At 35.0% G+C, this 16,078-nt stretch overlaps 1 protein-coding gene across 1 annotated transcript; it reads right to left on the bottom strand.

The window, feature by feature from the left end:
• Positions 1 to 6,868: 6,868 nt before the first annotated feature.
• LOC131048760 (oleoyl-acyl carrier protein thioesterase, chloroplastic) lies at positions 6,869 to 14,374 on the bottom strand. Its single transcript, XM_057982827.2, has 7 exons — positions 13,970 to 14,374; positions 11,847 to 11,980; positions 11,019 to 11,132; positions 10,677 to 10,772; positions 10,471 to 10,558; positions 7,995 to 8,063; positions 6,869 to 7,629 (listed from the first exon to the last, which is right to left on the bottom strand). The coding sequence occupies exons 1-7, from the start codon at positions 14,318 to 14,320 to the stop codon at positions 7,330 to 7,332; spliced, it is 1,152 nt and encodes a 383-aa protein (XP_057838810.2). The 5' UTR covers positions 14,321 to 14,374; the 3' UTR covers positions 6,869 to 7,329.
• Positions 14,375 to 16,078: the final 1,704 nt, after the last annotated feature.

Genomic DNA, 16,078 nt, shown 5'->3' with positions numbered 1-16,078 from the left:
GCATATGAAAGCCCAACTCTCTCCTGGGTATACAAATTGGTTCTCCAGTCACAAGCATTAAATAGTGACAACACCAAGCAATACTAAATGTTGCATAATACATTAAAACTACTTAGTTTACAGGCAGTTCGATGTCACGTGTCACTGGGAAGCGAACGCGGCCAACTCCCAGGAGATCTTTTGCCTTTAGCTCCAATAACCCATAATCAAGATCAACAGTTTCCCTCAACCTTTTTCGCAATGCAATTGACATGATTGAACTAAAAAAAAATGTAATTTATATTCTTCACACTATCAATAACACCACACATTCACCACAAATGACACAACCAACACACGACTGGTTATTCCACATTGCAATACAAAGTCAGCATGTCGTTGTGTTATGTACAACCTAGCTAACGGTTTAGCCATAAACTATCCATGACATTTTGATGTAGAACATATTTCGTTGCAATTGCAAGGAAATAATGCCTATGATCCATCGCCAACATTGTCAAAAAGGCTTCATGTGTTCTCCCCATCCAAAATACAACACAAAAACTAGACTTTGTTAAGGATTGATAAAGAAGGATGCAAAACACGCTTAATGCATTGGTTGCATCTATTCTGGCTCCAAAATGGATCTTTCCTATAGCGTGTTAGCGACAGGTTAGTCAATCACAGCCGCTAATTGCAAAATCAACAGTGTAAAACGAGTCTGCAACAATTAAGATGATCAATCTATGTCACAGAATACATAGGGATTCATTAGCATTAACAAAGTCTTTGACAATAATTAATGGGTACAGAGACCTCCAATTCATTATTCCAATGACATGTGTCTTTTGAAATGAGTATCTATTCTAAAGCTTCCATCTCTTTGTTGATATGGGAATATTTTTATTTATTAAAAATGTAGTCTTAAGTTACCAAAAGAAAAAAGAAAAAACATTGTGAAGGATAGACATGTGAGGAGTTCGTCATGCCAACTGGAGACATGTAAAACAGAATCCCAAATAACATTTCAAATCGAAGTTGGATCATCAAACACATGTAGTTCTCAAACATCACGAACATCAATAATCTAGATATACAAATACACTGGGATGAACATAAACACTCTCATTCAAATCAACAGAATATATACAACTTTATAACACATAGTTCGCAAGAATCAGGATTTCTGGTTCATATATTCAACACTGGTTTCATGACTCGAAGATCCATAAATAACAATTGTACTGCATTCAGGTTGGAAAATAATATCTTATTGTCTAATATGGTGCATCTATAGCATATAATATAAGGCATCAGCCAATTGCATTGTTCATTTTCATCATTATCAAATTCAGTAAAAGTAAGGACATTAATATTACATGATCAAGAACTGAAATTTATACATACATTTCTATTGCATAAAAAATTATATACAATAAACTATATATATATAACAAGCCCCTTTCAAAAAGTTGCACAAGCCCAAAGATTATTAATAAGGGGAAAATACAATGCAAGTAGTATTAAAGAAGGGAGAGAGAACAACAACCTGGGAACGTCTGGACGTTTGTCAGGGGACTGCTCAATAGTCCTTGAAAATCAACCACCTGCATGGATAACTAATGTTAGTGGTAGTCTACATTGGGAAGTAAATGCATTTCAAAAGACATAAAAGGAACCTACATTTTCATATATGAAAATGCAATTTAACATTCAATATAAACTACCACTAAGTAATTTATATCACTTAAATTATATGTGTCAATTTTCCATAGTGTTAGAGTTGTCTATATCAGCCACCTATTTTGATACTGTTGTTATGCACTCAAGGACAGACGCCTCTATTCCAACACGAAATCAACACTATGGTCCAACTAACACGCAACTTAGTCACATGTTTTACATTATTTTACATTCAACGGCTACAATTGAATAACATGTCACTAACACGCAGTAGCATTTGTCTATTCTAGAGCTTTGTTATTGACTAACTCCAACTCCAATTGTAAATTGCATTGCATGTTAGCCTTTGGCTTTACTGTTGTTAGCTACATCAAATCACAAACCGTACATGAACAATAGTCTGAGAGGTTGTGTCTATTCTGGCTTCAAAATAGACAAATCGTACAAACTGACAGCGTCGTGTTAGACAAAAGCAGCCATCAAATGCAAAACCTACGATTAAAAACCTACAACAAACATGGGGTGTTAGTCCCCCCATACTGTTTTTTGCAGCCACAATAGAGGCGTCCCACTGCGAGAGTAACTTGAGTTTCGTGCTAATCTTTTCTCTAACAAACGTACCAAGTTTTGCAGCTTGCGGCCTCTTCTTCCTGTCGAGATGTCGTCCGAACGTGGTTCCTTCATTTGCAAGCTTTCTAATGTGCGTGTTATGCACAATAAACCGGTGGTAACCACGAAGCATGTCGCGACCTTTGGCATGTCCACATAATTTTGCGTGGGCCCTGAGGAGTGAAACCGATAACTCAACAATAACTCCACATCACATACCATGGGTCCGAGTGCCATGACAAGTTGGCATGGTATGCATGTCTCGAAAATGTATGTTGATGCATGTCGTTGGTATGATAGGTCCGCTGTCGAGCCACAATACACACAGCCTCCCACATATATTTGCATATATGTTTATTTTGCAGTTTTCGAGTGAGATTAGGTGCGTCCAACTTGTGTCAGACATGTCTATTATGGCTTCAAAATGAGATTGTACCAACGACATGAATCGACATACATGGGACGCATCTATTTTGGCTCCAAAACGGACTTATCGTACCAATGACATGCATCAACATACATGTCCGAGAATAAATATATATGCAAATACATGTGGCAGGGACCTAATAGCTACATGAAAGAGAAAGTGAGGTAAAATATTCTGTTTCAAATTGAGCTTCTTTTACGTGGTCTTGACCTCATTTACATGTTATGGTTTGTCTTTTGATGCAAACAGACTCCTGAAAATCAAGTTGTTGACTGGTTGATGCAACCATTCCTTGACTGTGCGTGACCTTCTCTTGTTTAGGAGTTGATCTGTTGTTTGCTGACAATTAGGAGTTGATTTGTTGTTTGTTTGACGATAGCAAACATGGCGCCTTTTTTATCTGCCTAACGTAGAAAAAGGAATACTAATGCACGAACGAAAACATTATTGTTGAAGGGCTCCTTGTTGAAGCAACCTGCATCTATTCTAGCTCATTGTTGAAGGGGGATTTATGGGACTGCAGTTTTATGTGTCGTGCTACAGCTTGGGGTATGTTGAAATCCACCTCTATAACTCGTATTTTTCCTGTTTCGGTTTGTATTTTGTTTAAAATCATCAAGGTTTGCGTTGTTTGTTTGCATTTCTTGTTTGCCTATATATGTAGCTAGGAATAGCTTCAACCTATGTCGAATATTTGTCTGTTTTGGAGCCAGAATAGATGCATACTGTCGTGTTAGGGTTAGAGACCACTAGGGTTAGGTTTTCTTTTTTTTATCTAATGAGCACCTGAGAATAATGTAAACAGAGCATAATATTTCCATAGTTTCTTTTATCTATGTTTTATTCTGTCGTTTTCCTCTGTATTGCAGAGGACATGTTTGTTGAATTGCAGGGTCACAGGATCATCTGCATCACCTTTTCTTTTTTCTTTTTTTTTCTTTTTTTTTTTTTTGTGTGTGTGTGTTATTTCATATATGTATATGTATATATACACTAGCACACGCCAAACCACAAACAAACAATGCAAACCCTGAAGGTTTTCAACAAAATTGGCCCTCAACAATGAGTCGTCAATAATCAAGCCTTCAAAAATCGGGCGCCCTTCAACAATGAGCCAAAATATACGTAGCCTGCCAAACCCATATATATATATATATATGAAGCAATACGCGCGCGCGCGCGTGCGCCGGCGGTTGTTTATTTTTTTCTGGCTTTTAATGTGCATGTATAAGAACGAGCATTTCATCTTTAACAACTCTGCTCACTATGGAAAACTGACACATATAATTATGGAAATATACATACCTTTAAAATCTTGTAGATCTTCTTCACTCCGTCAAACCACAAACAAGGAACCTTGGTATCCTAATATGACCATGCTGCAAAATGATGCCTAATTTTCACAGACAGAACACAAAATGACACAGGGAATAAAAATAAAATTATTGAATGTCTTAGGGTTTCAAATTACCACAGCTGCCTAAGCCTCCACCCAAATCGTCGTCCTCTTGACACCTCTCGAGGGCACACTCACAACCACCTTTGCAATACAAAAATGATATAAAAAATTACAATCGAAAACACAGGGTTGACGAAGGAATCATAAAACTATCGTTATCTGTTAGGGTTCGAATTTACCGATGTCGCCATAACCCTACACAACAATCTTGAATCATACCACCCACCTGTGCGCTACGATACCTCCTCCCTGCACATGAAAAAACCCGCATGTTAACAGGCGATAACAATATACCCAGACAACTCGCGTTATGCATGTGGTCGGCTTTTGCCCTCCCCTTCAGAGCCACAGATATTTTGACAATGCATACCTATAACTCCAATGGAAGCGCAACTCCTTCGCTTAATCATTCAACCGGGGACATTGTGATGCCACGATCAACATGAATTTACACCGTTGAATATTTTGTTTTGCCTCCACCACTGCGTTCTGCATGCAGCTCCCGTACAAAATAAATTTTCAATTTTTGCGAAATCGAGTTTTCATTCAAAATTTATAAAAATAAATAAAATTGAAAATTGTGCCCATAGCACGTGACCACCGATGCTACTCGTGGACGCAATAAAGCAGATTACCCAAAAAATGTAGTCGCGTGGCCATTTAAAAAAAAAAATCAAAACTGGCGATCACCAAAAATGTAAACTGCGTGGCCAGCAGTATGTTAACCGCCTCGCCCGATGTAACTGTCGCATCGCCATGACATCGACCGAAAAAATGTTAACCACGAGCAAGCTTTTCCATCAAACACAAAAAAGCAACATCATCCACGTCATCGCTGCGGCCGATACGTCCATGTCATATGTGGGTCCCAAGCACGTCGATTTCATAGACATTTCGAACATGAATGGCATGCCTTCGGCATCATGTAGAGGCATGTTGTTTTGGAGCCAAAATAGCTACAGCCTTGGATGGAAGGGACAAGGAGTTGACTTTGTGGCTAATCATGATAATTAGCCACTAGCAACTCATTACAAAAGAAATTAAAAGAATGATTAGGTAGGATTAAGGTAGATGAAATTTGTAGGAGAATTTGATAAGGAGAGAATGAGTGAAGGGAATTAAAAATTAGAAGAATAATGATAAGTGAGATTAGGAGGCTTCTAGAAGAATTCATTAGGTTAATAATGGATTAAAAAAAAGGTGATTGGTAGGAATCACCTAGATTAATTAATTAATTAAAAAAAAAAATTTAAAGAGAATTGATATTAAGGATTTTAAAAGAATAAAGGTAATAGACTATAGTGACAACATTAATTATATTTAATTAATATTGAGAAGGAATAAGAATTGGGACAGTTAATAAATTAATTATGCAAGAAACTTAAATAAATTAATTATGTGAAGAACTTAAATAAATTAAAATAATTAATTTAAGTGTACACAAATACAAAAATAAATAAACAAATAAAACTCCACACTAAATGATATTGTATAATAGAACCCTAAAGGCAGACATAACAAGTGTACAGCACAGATACAATCAGTCACAAAACTATCCTAAACCCCAAACTTGTCCTCTAATAAGAGAGTAATCTGACAGAATTCCAAACAAATACGCTGATGGAGAGGGGCGCCATTTCAAGACATTTCAAAATCTCATCCATTTAACGCCATTCCTTGATTAAGAAACTAGGTATTTATCTCCTTGCATTTAATTGGCTAGCTTTAACATTCAATTTCCAAAATACCGTATCAACTGCATGTCACCAGTAAATTTTGATTCTCGATACTATTAGCACTAGACACTGTCTCAAAATTCATCTACAGCATAACAAATTGGGCTCTAAACAATTTCCAGAGAATTTCGCATTTTTGTAACTCAGAATTTACAACCATGCCTTGACCGACTTCAAAGTGAATAAATGTCATAGATATCTGTAGCAGCTGGCTTCTTTATTGTGTTTTTGAAGATTAATTGCTATTTTGTTTTAACAAATAGATCATATTCCTGTATATGTGCCCTATTTAGAAATAACCTGGTCTTTGGATGTGTCTTTATCATGTAGCTTATAGCATTTTAAGCAATGGGCAATTTGTTCAATTTTTTCACTTGTCTTTTTTAAGTCAACTTGCAGCATAAATTTTCATTCCAGTATATCATTGAAACAATCCGCCGCTGTATTTGGACCCTTCGAAAACCCTCTTCCAGTTTGATGCTTGGAACTAAGCTGGCCCATAACTTGATATTGTCAAAGCCTGTCTTATAATACTATGATTTCAAGCACCACTTATATACGTATGGAAGCCACTTTTGTAAGGATCAAAAACGACTGAAACTCGTTCCTAAAACAAATACCTGTCTTATAATACTATGATTTCAAGCACCACTTATATAAGTATGGAAGCCATGTTTGTAAGGATCAAAAACGACTGAAACTCGTTCCTAAAACAAATACATTTCTTTCCAAGCAAATGCTCAAAAACACTTGAATTAACTTCGATTTTCCCAAGAAAATATTCCTTGCTTTCATAATTCATATATGATTTTTAATTTGATTTCCACTAAGATCAAAAAGAATTTGTGGTTTTCAAGGAGCTAGCTATACAGAAGAAAGTCTTGAGATATGGCTAATGTTTACACACAGATTAACTACGGAAACAAAATTCGAGATAAAATAATATAGACAATGGAAGCACATTCAAGATAATACTGATGCAAAACCACTGTTTGTACCTTAACAGCCTTTGCAGTAATTGAATTCTGAGGTTACATTTCAAAGATTTGAGCTCAACACAATCCATAAGATTGTATATAAAGTTTGAAACGTAAACAGCCTCATTACTTGAAAACTGAGATGACTACGCCCAAAATTTAACAATCAAGACAACACAGGTGAATTCTCTCGCCGAGAGAAAATCGCACTTGTCCAATTCAGACACTCATTTTGAAATGTACAAGCCTCTCATGCCCATATCAGGAACTCAAGAAACTCCAAGCTTTTCCAATTAAAGAACAAAAAACACCATGCTTTTCCAATTAAAGTACAAAAAACACCATACTTTTCCAATTAATTGGAGAGCAGTTTCCAACACTAAATGGCCTTTTGAAGTTGTATCAGGAATCGCAGACCTTGTGATTTTAAATTTGAATCAATTTATGTAAATATATATATTATCTCACAAGTTTCCTCCTCCATACAGTCCGGCCTCTATTGATCTCAAAACCACCGTCATCCAATCTTAGCATGTGTAAAAATTCAAAGTCCTTGGCTGGACTTCTAACTGTTGCAGATCCATTTGTACTAGCAATACCTTTCGATGCAACAAATCCGTCTACTACTGCACCATTTTCTGAAATGCTTGGTTCCGAGCTTGTCAATGACTCAACAACATCATCTTTGTTGCATTCTCGCCTATAATCAAGTGTGATTGTCTGCAGCTCATGTGACTCTAAAACTTCTTGTGGCATACTCTGTCACGGACAAATAACAGTAATTCAGGATTTTAAGACTTAATAGAAACCAATTACATCCAGACGAACAATGTAATCTCAATTTCCCTATATCCAATGATAGAAAACACTTTCAGTACTTTGACATATGTTTGCAATTTTTATACATTTATTGAGAAACAACTGTGTTGGTTAAGAAAAAGGATAGATCGGGGCTGTTCAAATATTCAACAGATGTAATGGTTAATAAAGCTAACAAGAAAATTATCTGATATATATCAGTACATCTAACTCACACCTTATGCACTAAATTCAGTATGTTGAAAAGCACCCAATATAGTTCCCATTTACCAGTGCCCAAGGGACTATGTAAAGATAATACAAACCTCGAGAACCCAGCCAATGTACGTAACGTTATTGACATGTTTATTCATATCCAGATCAGCTCTCCTGGGCTGTATAATCATGAAAACAATAAAACCAATCAGCACCAATAAGATGGTACTAATGCCTAAATCAAAATATCTGTATTTAATTGAAAGAAAGAGGGCTGCCCTTTAGATGTGTAGAGTAATTAATTCAAGGTAGAAACATAAATTCAAACACATGCTTGACTGAGATTAAGACATTTTCAATGAGTACACCAGCAGCGTAAAACTCATTACAAGTGCATACATGTTCTTACGACCCTGATGAATACATTAGTTCTATTCTTCCACAGCATTTGGGCACTGTGAAGGGTGACAGCAATACGGCAGGGAACGCGTTTCAGGAATGACAGCTCAAGGGCCATTTTTTGGCAACGGTAGGGTGATGGGGTAACGGCTATATGTGTGTGTCTGTGTTTTCTACACTCTCAAATTTCTACAGTTTAAAGGACAGCAGTATAATAGCACCAATATAACATGACACTGTAAAAACAATGCTGGATGATGTCAATGACACCAACCACATTCCAAGCACATGACACCAACCGCATTCCAAAAAAAATCTGTTTGCACTTCTCACACAATACCATACCGTGCCAGATCATGGCCAATGCACCTTTAATCTCTCTTGCAAAGGTGACCATAATAACTGGACTTTAATAACATAACCAAAATTTTGAACATTGAAATTAAGTTTAAGTATTAACAGTTAAATCAGAAATTCAAAGTATTGATGTTAGAGTTAACTGTTATATAGCTTGTATCATTAGCTATGAATCTGAGTCATGATATAATAATTGCTGTTATACTACTGTCACTGCTGTCATGATCAATTTTACTGCTCTTATACTGCTGTCATGATATATTTATTGCTGCTCTTATAATGAGTCATGATATAATAATTGCTGTTATACTACTGTCACTGCTGTCATGATCAATTTTACTGCTCTTATACTGCTGTCATGATATATTTATTGCTGCTCTTATAATGAGTTGATATAATAATTGCTGTTATACTACCGTCACTGCTGTCATGATCAATTTTACTGCTCTTATACTGCTGTCATGATATATTTATTGCTGCACTTATAATGCGTCGTGTTATACTGCTGTTATAAAGCTGTCCTGGTATATTTAACAAAAAAAATTAAAGTCGTGAAAGATTTTTTTAAAACATTATAAAAAATTGACTTTTCATTGGGGATGATCAAATCATAGTTTTAAAACTCGCCACGGACTCGCGAGTCCATGGGAGCCACGAGTCCATCTGAAAGACTCGCGAGTCTTTTGCAAGGACTCGCGCGAGTCTTTTGCATGGACGCGCGAGTCTTTCAGATGGACTCGCGCGACCCAGAAAAAAAGTCATGCAAGCTTTAAAATTGAGTTTAACATGTGAAAAAATTTGGTCTCTCCATCAGGATTCATGTATGGAATATAACATTTAAGTATAAGTGACATTTCTTATACTTTAAGTTATATTCCATATGTACTGTCAAGATGTTTGAGAGTGGTTTCGGACCTCTAGGACTTATAATGCAAAATCTAGTTTTTGGAGGATTCTTCAATTTTCCAGACTTAGTCAAATTTCAGGATCCTTCGGCGATGCCCCTTGATCCCAACTTGGGGGCAGCTTATAATGCAAAATCTAGTTTTTGGAGGATTCTTCAATTTTCCAGACTTAGTCAAATTTCAGGATCCTTCGGCGATGCCCCTTGATCCCAACTTGGGGGCTGCCCCCAAACCCCCGTCGAAAAATATAGGGGGAAATTGCGCCGATGGAAGTAGGGAAAATTTAACCTCTGAGTCTGATTAGGCTCCATATAAAAGCATAACTTGCATTGAAGAAATCTTGGTATTATACATTTTAGAGTTGAAAGTTTGAAACTATGAGTATGTGACATGTGTAATGTTTCAATTATGGCTCTTATGTTCTCTAAATGCATTAATTTCTTTATGTTTTTTTGTAAAACTACTGTTTTTTTTTTTGCCGAGTCCTTGCCGAGTCTTTCACGAGTCCGAGTCCGAGTCCAAATTTTTGGTTTGCCGAGTCCGTGGCGAGTCCGAGTTTTTCAACTATGGATCAAATATCCCTATGGTATTTCCTATTTCTGCAACACATCTTGGAAATGTTTTGGAGATTTTGCAGAATTCTGGGGATGGCCCCTGCAGTCCCACCATACGTCCATCCATTAGCTAGAAAGTTTCTTTCAAAGTCCCACAAAACTGTGTCAAGCTGTCGGTAGGGAAAGTTTGTATACACATATTATTTGTTTGATAGTTGAACGCTTCCTTAGTGCAAAACCAAAAGCTATGTCCAATAGACTCGAATAGAATACATTAATAGCATTCCAGTGACCACATTATGGGAAGCCTCAGATAAAATCATTAGAGACAATTTTGCAAAATGCACCATGTGTCCTCAATAACAGCTTACCATAAGACCAGATCTTGAATGCTCTGCAGGATCCTTAAGCTTGGGTATCTTCTTAGAACTATTGCTATTTTCTTCTGGAAATGCTAACCTGAAGAATGAAAACTTGCTAGCTGTTATTCTCTAAGAAAACACATGCCACTGCAAACATTTGCTAATTAAAAATTCTATGAAGAAGGAAAACTTCACCCTTTAAAATAGAACCATACCTAGATACTTTGGGGCAATAAATCATGTATTCATCCCTTACTTCATCTGTTACTCTGGAAAGACGTCGAGTGTCCTGATTCATCATCACCCATGTGCTGAAAAATAGAATATTAAGTGTCAGTTTTCAAGAACAAAGTGTTATACTATTAGATATCAAACATAAGAATTACAATAAGATTGTAAAAACATCTCTTTGTCCACTTGCAGAAGACAAAATATAGGCCTCCTGTGCTGTCAAGAATGTCAGCTAAGCTAAGTCAATCTCCAGCCAAATTGATCCTTGTAAACAAGAAAAATGAATCGCTATTTCACTACAGGAAGATGTCAATTTTGTCTGTTACCTTGTAGCCCTACCAATAACGACCTTTGTTGTGGCATCCTTGAGAATCCAGTCACGCCTAGTCCCAATTTTACCCTCAGCTTGGCACCAAGTTTCAATTTCCACAACATCACCCCTGCATCCATTGGATTTGCACAAATACTTCACCCCCCTAGTGCTCAAAACCTTAACAAGTAGGTTTACTGGAAAAAATCCTCACAACTAACAGAAACAGAGAACACAACACTTTGGGTTCTATTTTTTACCAATTCGCTAAACTTTAACCCTTTTATAAAAAATTAAATTCACCAATTTACACAAACTCACAGAAATATTTAACATTTATCATATGTAGAGATTGATCGGTTTTTGTACTTAGTGCACCTGTATTTATTTTTAAAAATGTCTAGAACCTTAAAACGGGATAACTGAGTAATATCATTCAATAATAGCAGAACCAGGGAGCACGACAATTAAGGTTCATATTTTGACCTATGACCATGTCTTGACCATTAATTTAGTCCGTTGTTTTTACTAGTGTTTAAAACATTTTCATTCAGGTTTACTGTAGAAATCACTTGAGACTAAATTTACCAACTCACAAAATTTATTAGAAACAAATACTAGGATTTTATAAAAACTGTAGTTAGATTTTTCAATACACAATTATACGACAAGATGCTTTCCAAATGCATTCCCTAGTCCATACTTTCATCTCGCCAACGTGAATTCATGTTGCAAATTAGTGTCCGACAACCCAATTACTCTAATAACTTTGCCTATAATTAATATCAGGGGTTCTAATCCCACATGCATCAGAGTGAAAAACTAATGAAGAGAGGTTACTGACCACACAGGATACTTGTAGACTTCAATGTGCATTCGTGCAGTAACCCAGATGAGACGGTGTTTCCTCATAGTGGGAGTGGTCGCAAATCCATCTGTGGAGAAGCCCACACTCTGTGCATGATTGCATGCAACTTCCTGGAACAAAAAGAACAAAATAAAACAGCCCCAAAAAGGATTTAACATAATAGGAGAAGAAATTTTATTGCAGATAAAAACCTGCCATCTAGGTTTTGGCTTCACCCAATCTAATCACAAACACATAAATGTTACAAGAATGTACAAATCCCGAAAATGAATAACAGAATAACAAAAAATATATAATTGCAGATGGCAAACTGCCTTGTTGGCTTCACAATAATTGTGGTCACCTTCCTAATAAAGATCACAAATTTGGCCTGAAATAATTGATAATTCCAACAAGGATTGAACAGAATTTACTTCAAATGCAACAATACGTTCTCTTCAGCTTTATATAGTCCAATCATAAATATAACAATACCGGATACAAATTTCCATCCTACCAAGAAGCATGAATATGACGTCATAGAATATCAAAGATGATTTACTAGACTAAAAGTAAAGAACATAAAACAAAAGAAATCCAGCCTACTCGTTAACATAGAGATAAGTCGCCCTCAAAACAATACCCAAAAGTTTGATCTCAAAATTCCAAAAAGAAGAGTTTTCAAATTTTATTGCGGATCAAATCCTTTTCCTTCTGTTCCAAATTCAAAGGGTTAATCAGAAAGAAGTGTACCAAGAATGGATAAGTCATCTTGACGCCAGTAAACATGAACCCCAGAGTGCATGAACACTAAAGTGGTTCAGATCAGATCAAAACATGCCCTTGGCTTTATGCAGTCTAATCTAAATGCATCAACTGATGTTATAATAATGAGCACAAGTCACGCTCATACCAATAACCACAACTGACTCAAACAATTCACAGGAGGGTTGAACGGTAACTAATAGTCAGCCAAACCTGTCTTCCTGGCTTCAGATTTACCTAGTGAAATCTAAACACATAAGTAGTGCAATGATACACACAAGTCACTCTCATGCCATATATTTGACCTCAAAGAATCCCAGAGAAGATTCAAACAGCATAAGAAGACGTATTTAACTGTTCATTGTTACAAACCTACACAAGTCGTTATTAAAAAAATTAACACATATTTCACATCAAGCGAAAAAGACTAACAGAAAACATATTGAACTGCAAATGAAAACCTACCTTCTGGGCTACATCCAGTCTAATGATAAGAACATATTTAACTGCAAAAGAAAATCTGCCTTCTTGGCTACATCGAGTCTAATCATAAGCAGTATACAACAACATTAAAATATAAGTGATAGACTTCAAAGTCAAGCTTGTCAGAATAACCCCCCCTTTGACTTCAAATTCCACCCAAAACATCATAATCATAACTCTTAATCTCAGAGCCTGAATCCCAAAAAACGAAATTACTCTCGTTTGTCCACGATCAACAACAGAATCAAAATACCCTTCCTAGAAGCCAAAATCTATTTTAAAGATTACCAGTTTTACGATGGAGAATGTCAATTAGCTGAGACATGGTGTCACCAAAAAGACCGAGCTTCAAATCTCAAAAAAAAGAAAAAGTAATTTCTTTCAAGTGATGATGTCTATGTAGTTAAAACACGGTGTCAACCAAAAGGCCGATATGCAATTCTCAGAAAATAACAAATTTAAAGGGAAAATTTAGGATTTTTACTTCAGCTTAAAAAAACCTTAAAAAAGGAAACAAAAAAATCCTCCCTTTTCAAGTGTTTTAAGAAAGTATATCACCCGCGGTACACAGGTTTAAACTTCAAATCCTACTTGAGAATGAAATTCCAAGCATTTTTGTAGGTTACAAAACATTCTCTAAGAAAAATGTGTTTCATACGACAATGGAACAACACCTAAATCAAAAATCAAAACTCCAAATGCTCTCTGGCATATGAACATTCCGAAAAATCCTCCAAGCCAAGGTCATTCATAACAACTAAAGAACATTAACACCCCCGTCAAACAAACCCATTAGCACCGTAGCAAAACACAAAATTTGGACACCCAAATCAAGAAAAACTTTACAAATCAGATACATTGAATCTACCCACCTGCAACAAATTGGCAACAGCCTCAATGGTAGCAGTCCTGTTAACTCCAACCTCATAACACCTTATAGTAAAATTCTCCTTATAAGAAAGCCCATCTGCAGTAAGCCCTCCAGGTCTAAGCCGATCTGCCAAGCTTTTCGTCTGGCTTCTATCAATTGGCTCAAGTTTGACCCTCTCATCTTCATCACAAATTCTGGCATTTGACGGATAACTAGCAGAGATCTCCACTCTGAAACAAGCCTTACGATGAACAGCATTGCTCCATTTGGGCTTCGCTGTAAAACAGAAATTATGAGACCCATTCTGTTGCAGTGACTTCCATGGGCGATTCCAATTCACCGCCCTCAACATTTTGCTTTTCCCGTCAGGTGCGAGAAAACTTAATCGGCACTCCGCGAATTTAAAGGGCTTTAAAGGGCAAGCTATGGTAATAAAATATTTGGGCTATTTTTTCAAACCTAAGTATGACTCATATGGGGATTTCCTTTGTTGCACACGTGGCATATCATTTCGGTCTGCGTGCCACGTCAATGTTTCAAATTTGGTATATTCATAGCTCACGTGGCACTCGTAGATCACGTGTCCTATATTAAAAAGTGTTACTGAAGGAAGTTTTTTAGTTGAACTCTTCCTAGCTACTCTCACCCTTCCCTATTCTAGTAATTAAACTACTTTTATATTTTCATAGGCGCAAGATTTTTATAGTAATTGCAGATTATTTGTTTATATTTTCGAATATACTTAGTATTTTTATGGATGATTTAAAAGACCTAAATTTTATATTCTTTACTTTCGATTATTGCTATTTCTTGTTTTTTAGATAATTGTTATTATCGTTATTATTAGAATTGATTTTTGCTTTTATCATAAATTACTATTTATAAGAGATACGTTTACAATTTCTTTTTTAGATAATTGTTATTATCGTTATTATTAGATTATTTTTCTAAATTACTATTTATAAGCGATATGTTTACATTAGATCTAAATTATCTGGTAGAATTGATTTTGTTTGTTTTTTCTAAATTACTATTTATAAGGGATTTACATTAGATCTAAAATATTTGGTTGATCTTGAGCAATTTAATGGTAAGAATTGAAACATTTTTATTTTAAGTAACTTCCCAATTTATATGGTGATGTCTTTATTCGTACAAGTGGATAATTAGTTAAGGGTGAAAAATAAATTGTAATCTACATAAGGATCTGATTGAATATGGATATCTGAATGATTGAAATAGGATGAGAAAGTTTATTCAGTTTATAATTTGTTGTTCATTTTAATTATTTGATAAGTTAGAGATGTTTTAAAAAGTTAGTTTATTAAGTTTATAATTTGTTGTTCATTTTAATTATTTGATAAGTTAAGAGATGTTTTAAAAAGTTAGTATTATTTCAATGATTAGGTATGCGATTGATATGATTTGAAAGTTTTAATGTTTGGGATTATGTTATGTTTATGATTTTGTTTATGAATATTTAGTTATTATATGATTTTATTAATTTTTTATTTTATTTTTAAAATTTATAAAATATGTTTGTTTGTGTTCGTATAGAAATTTTATAAAATAATTAATTTAAAAGTAATTTTAATAATTATTATAAACAAATAAAATTATTATTTTTTAGTAGTAGTTTAAGTAAATAGTCAATATAATACAATTGAAAACATGATAAACAAAGAAATGTTGATGATATTTAGTTTTATGCAAGATTGATATTGAAAGTGATGCAAGATAGATATAAATACAAATCTTAAATATATTACTCAAAAAAATTGATATACTAATCATAAATAACCAATTACATTCTTATAATAACAACATTAAAATAAAAAGATTTAATTTAAATCAAAAAATAATCTTGATTTTCATTGGTGAAGCATGAAATCACGAGGTCTATTCTCTCCCCAACCCACGTTGTATTGAAAGATTATAAAAAATAGAAATTGTAAAAATAAATTAATCTTTAATCTAAAATAATAATATATATAATTTTTTTTCTCAAAGGTTCTTACCATCTTTAATCTCCTCCTAAAATAAATTGAAAAGGGAGAGAAGTAATGAGGTCCACAAATTGCACATCCCTAACAAGATCACAAGTACAACA

The sequence above is a fragment of the Cryptomeria japonica genome, chromosome 3, assembly GCF_030272615.1.
Source record: "Cryptomeria japonica chromosome 3, Sugi_1.0, whole genome shotgun sequence".
Classification (NCBI taxonomy): Eukaryota; Viridiplantae; Streptophyta; class Pinopsida; order Cupressales; family Cupressaceae; genus Cryptomeria; species Cryptomeria japonica.
The sequence above is the reverse complement of the archived record's forward strand: the minus strand, read 5'-3'. Positions and strand labels throughout refer to the sequence as shown.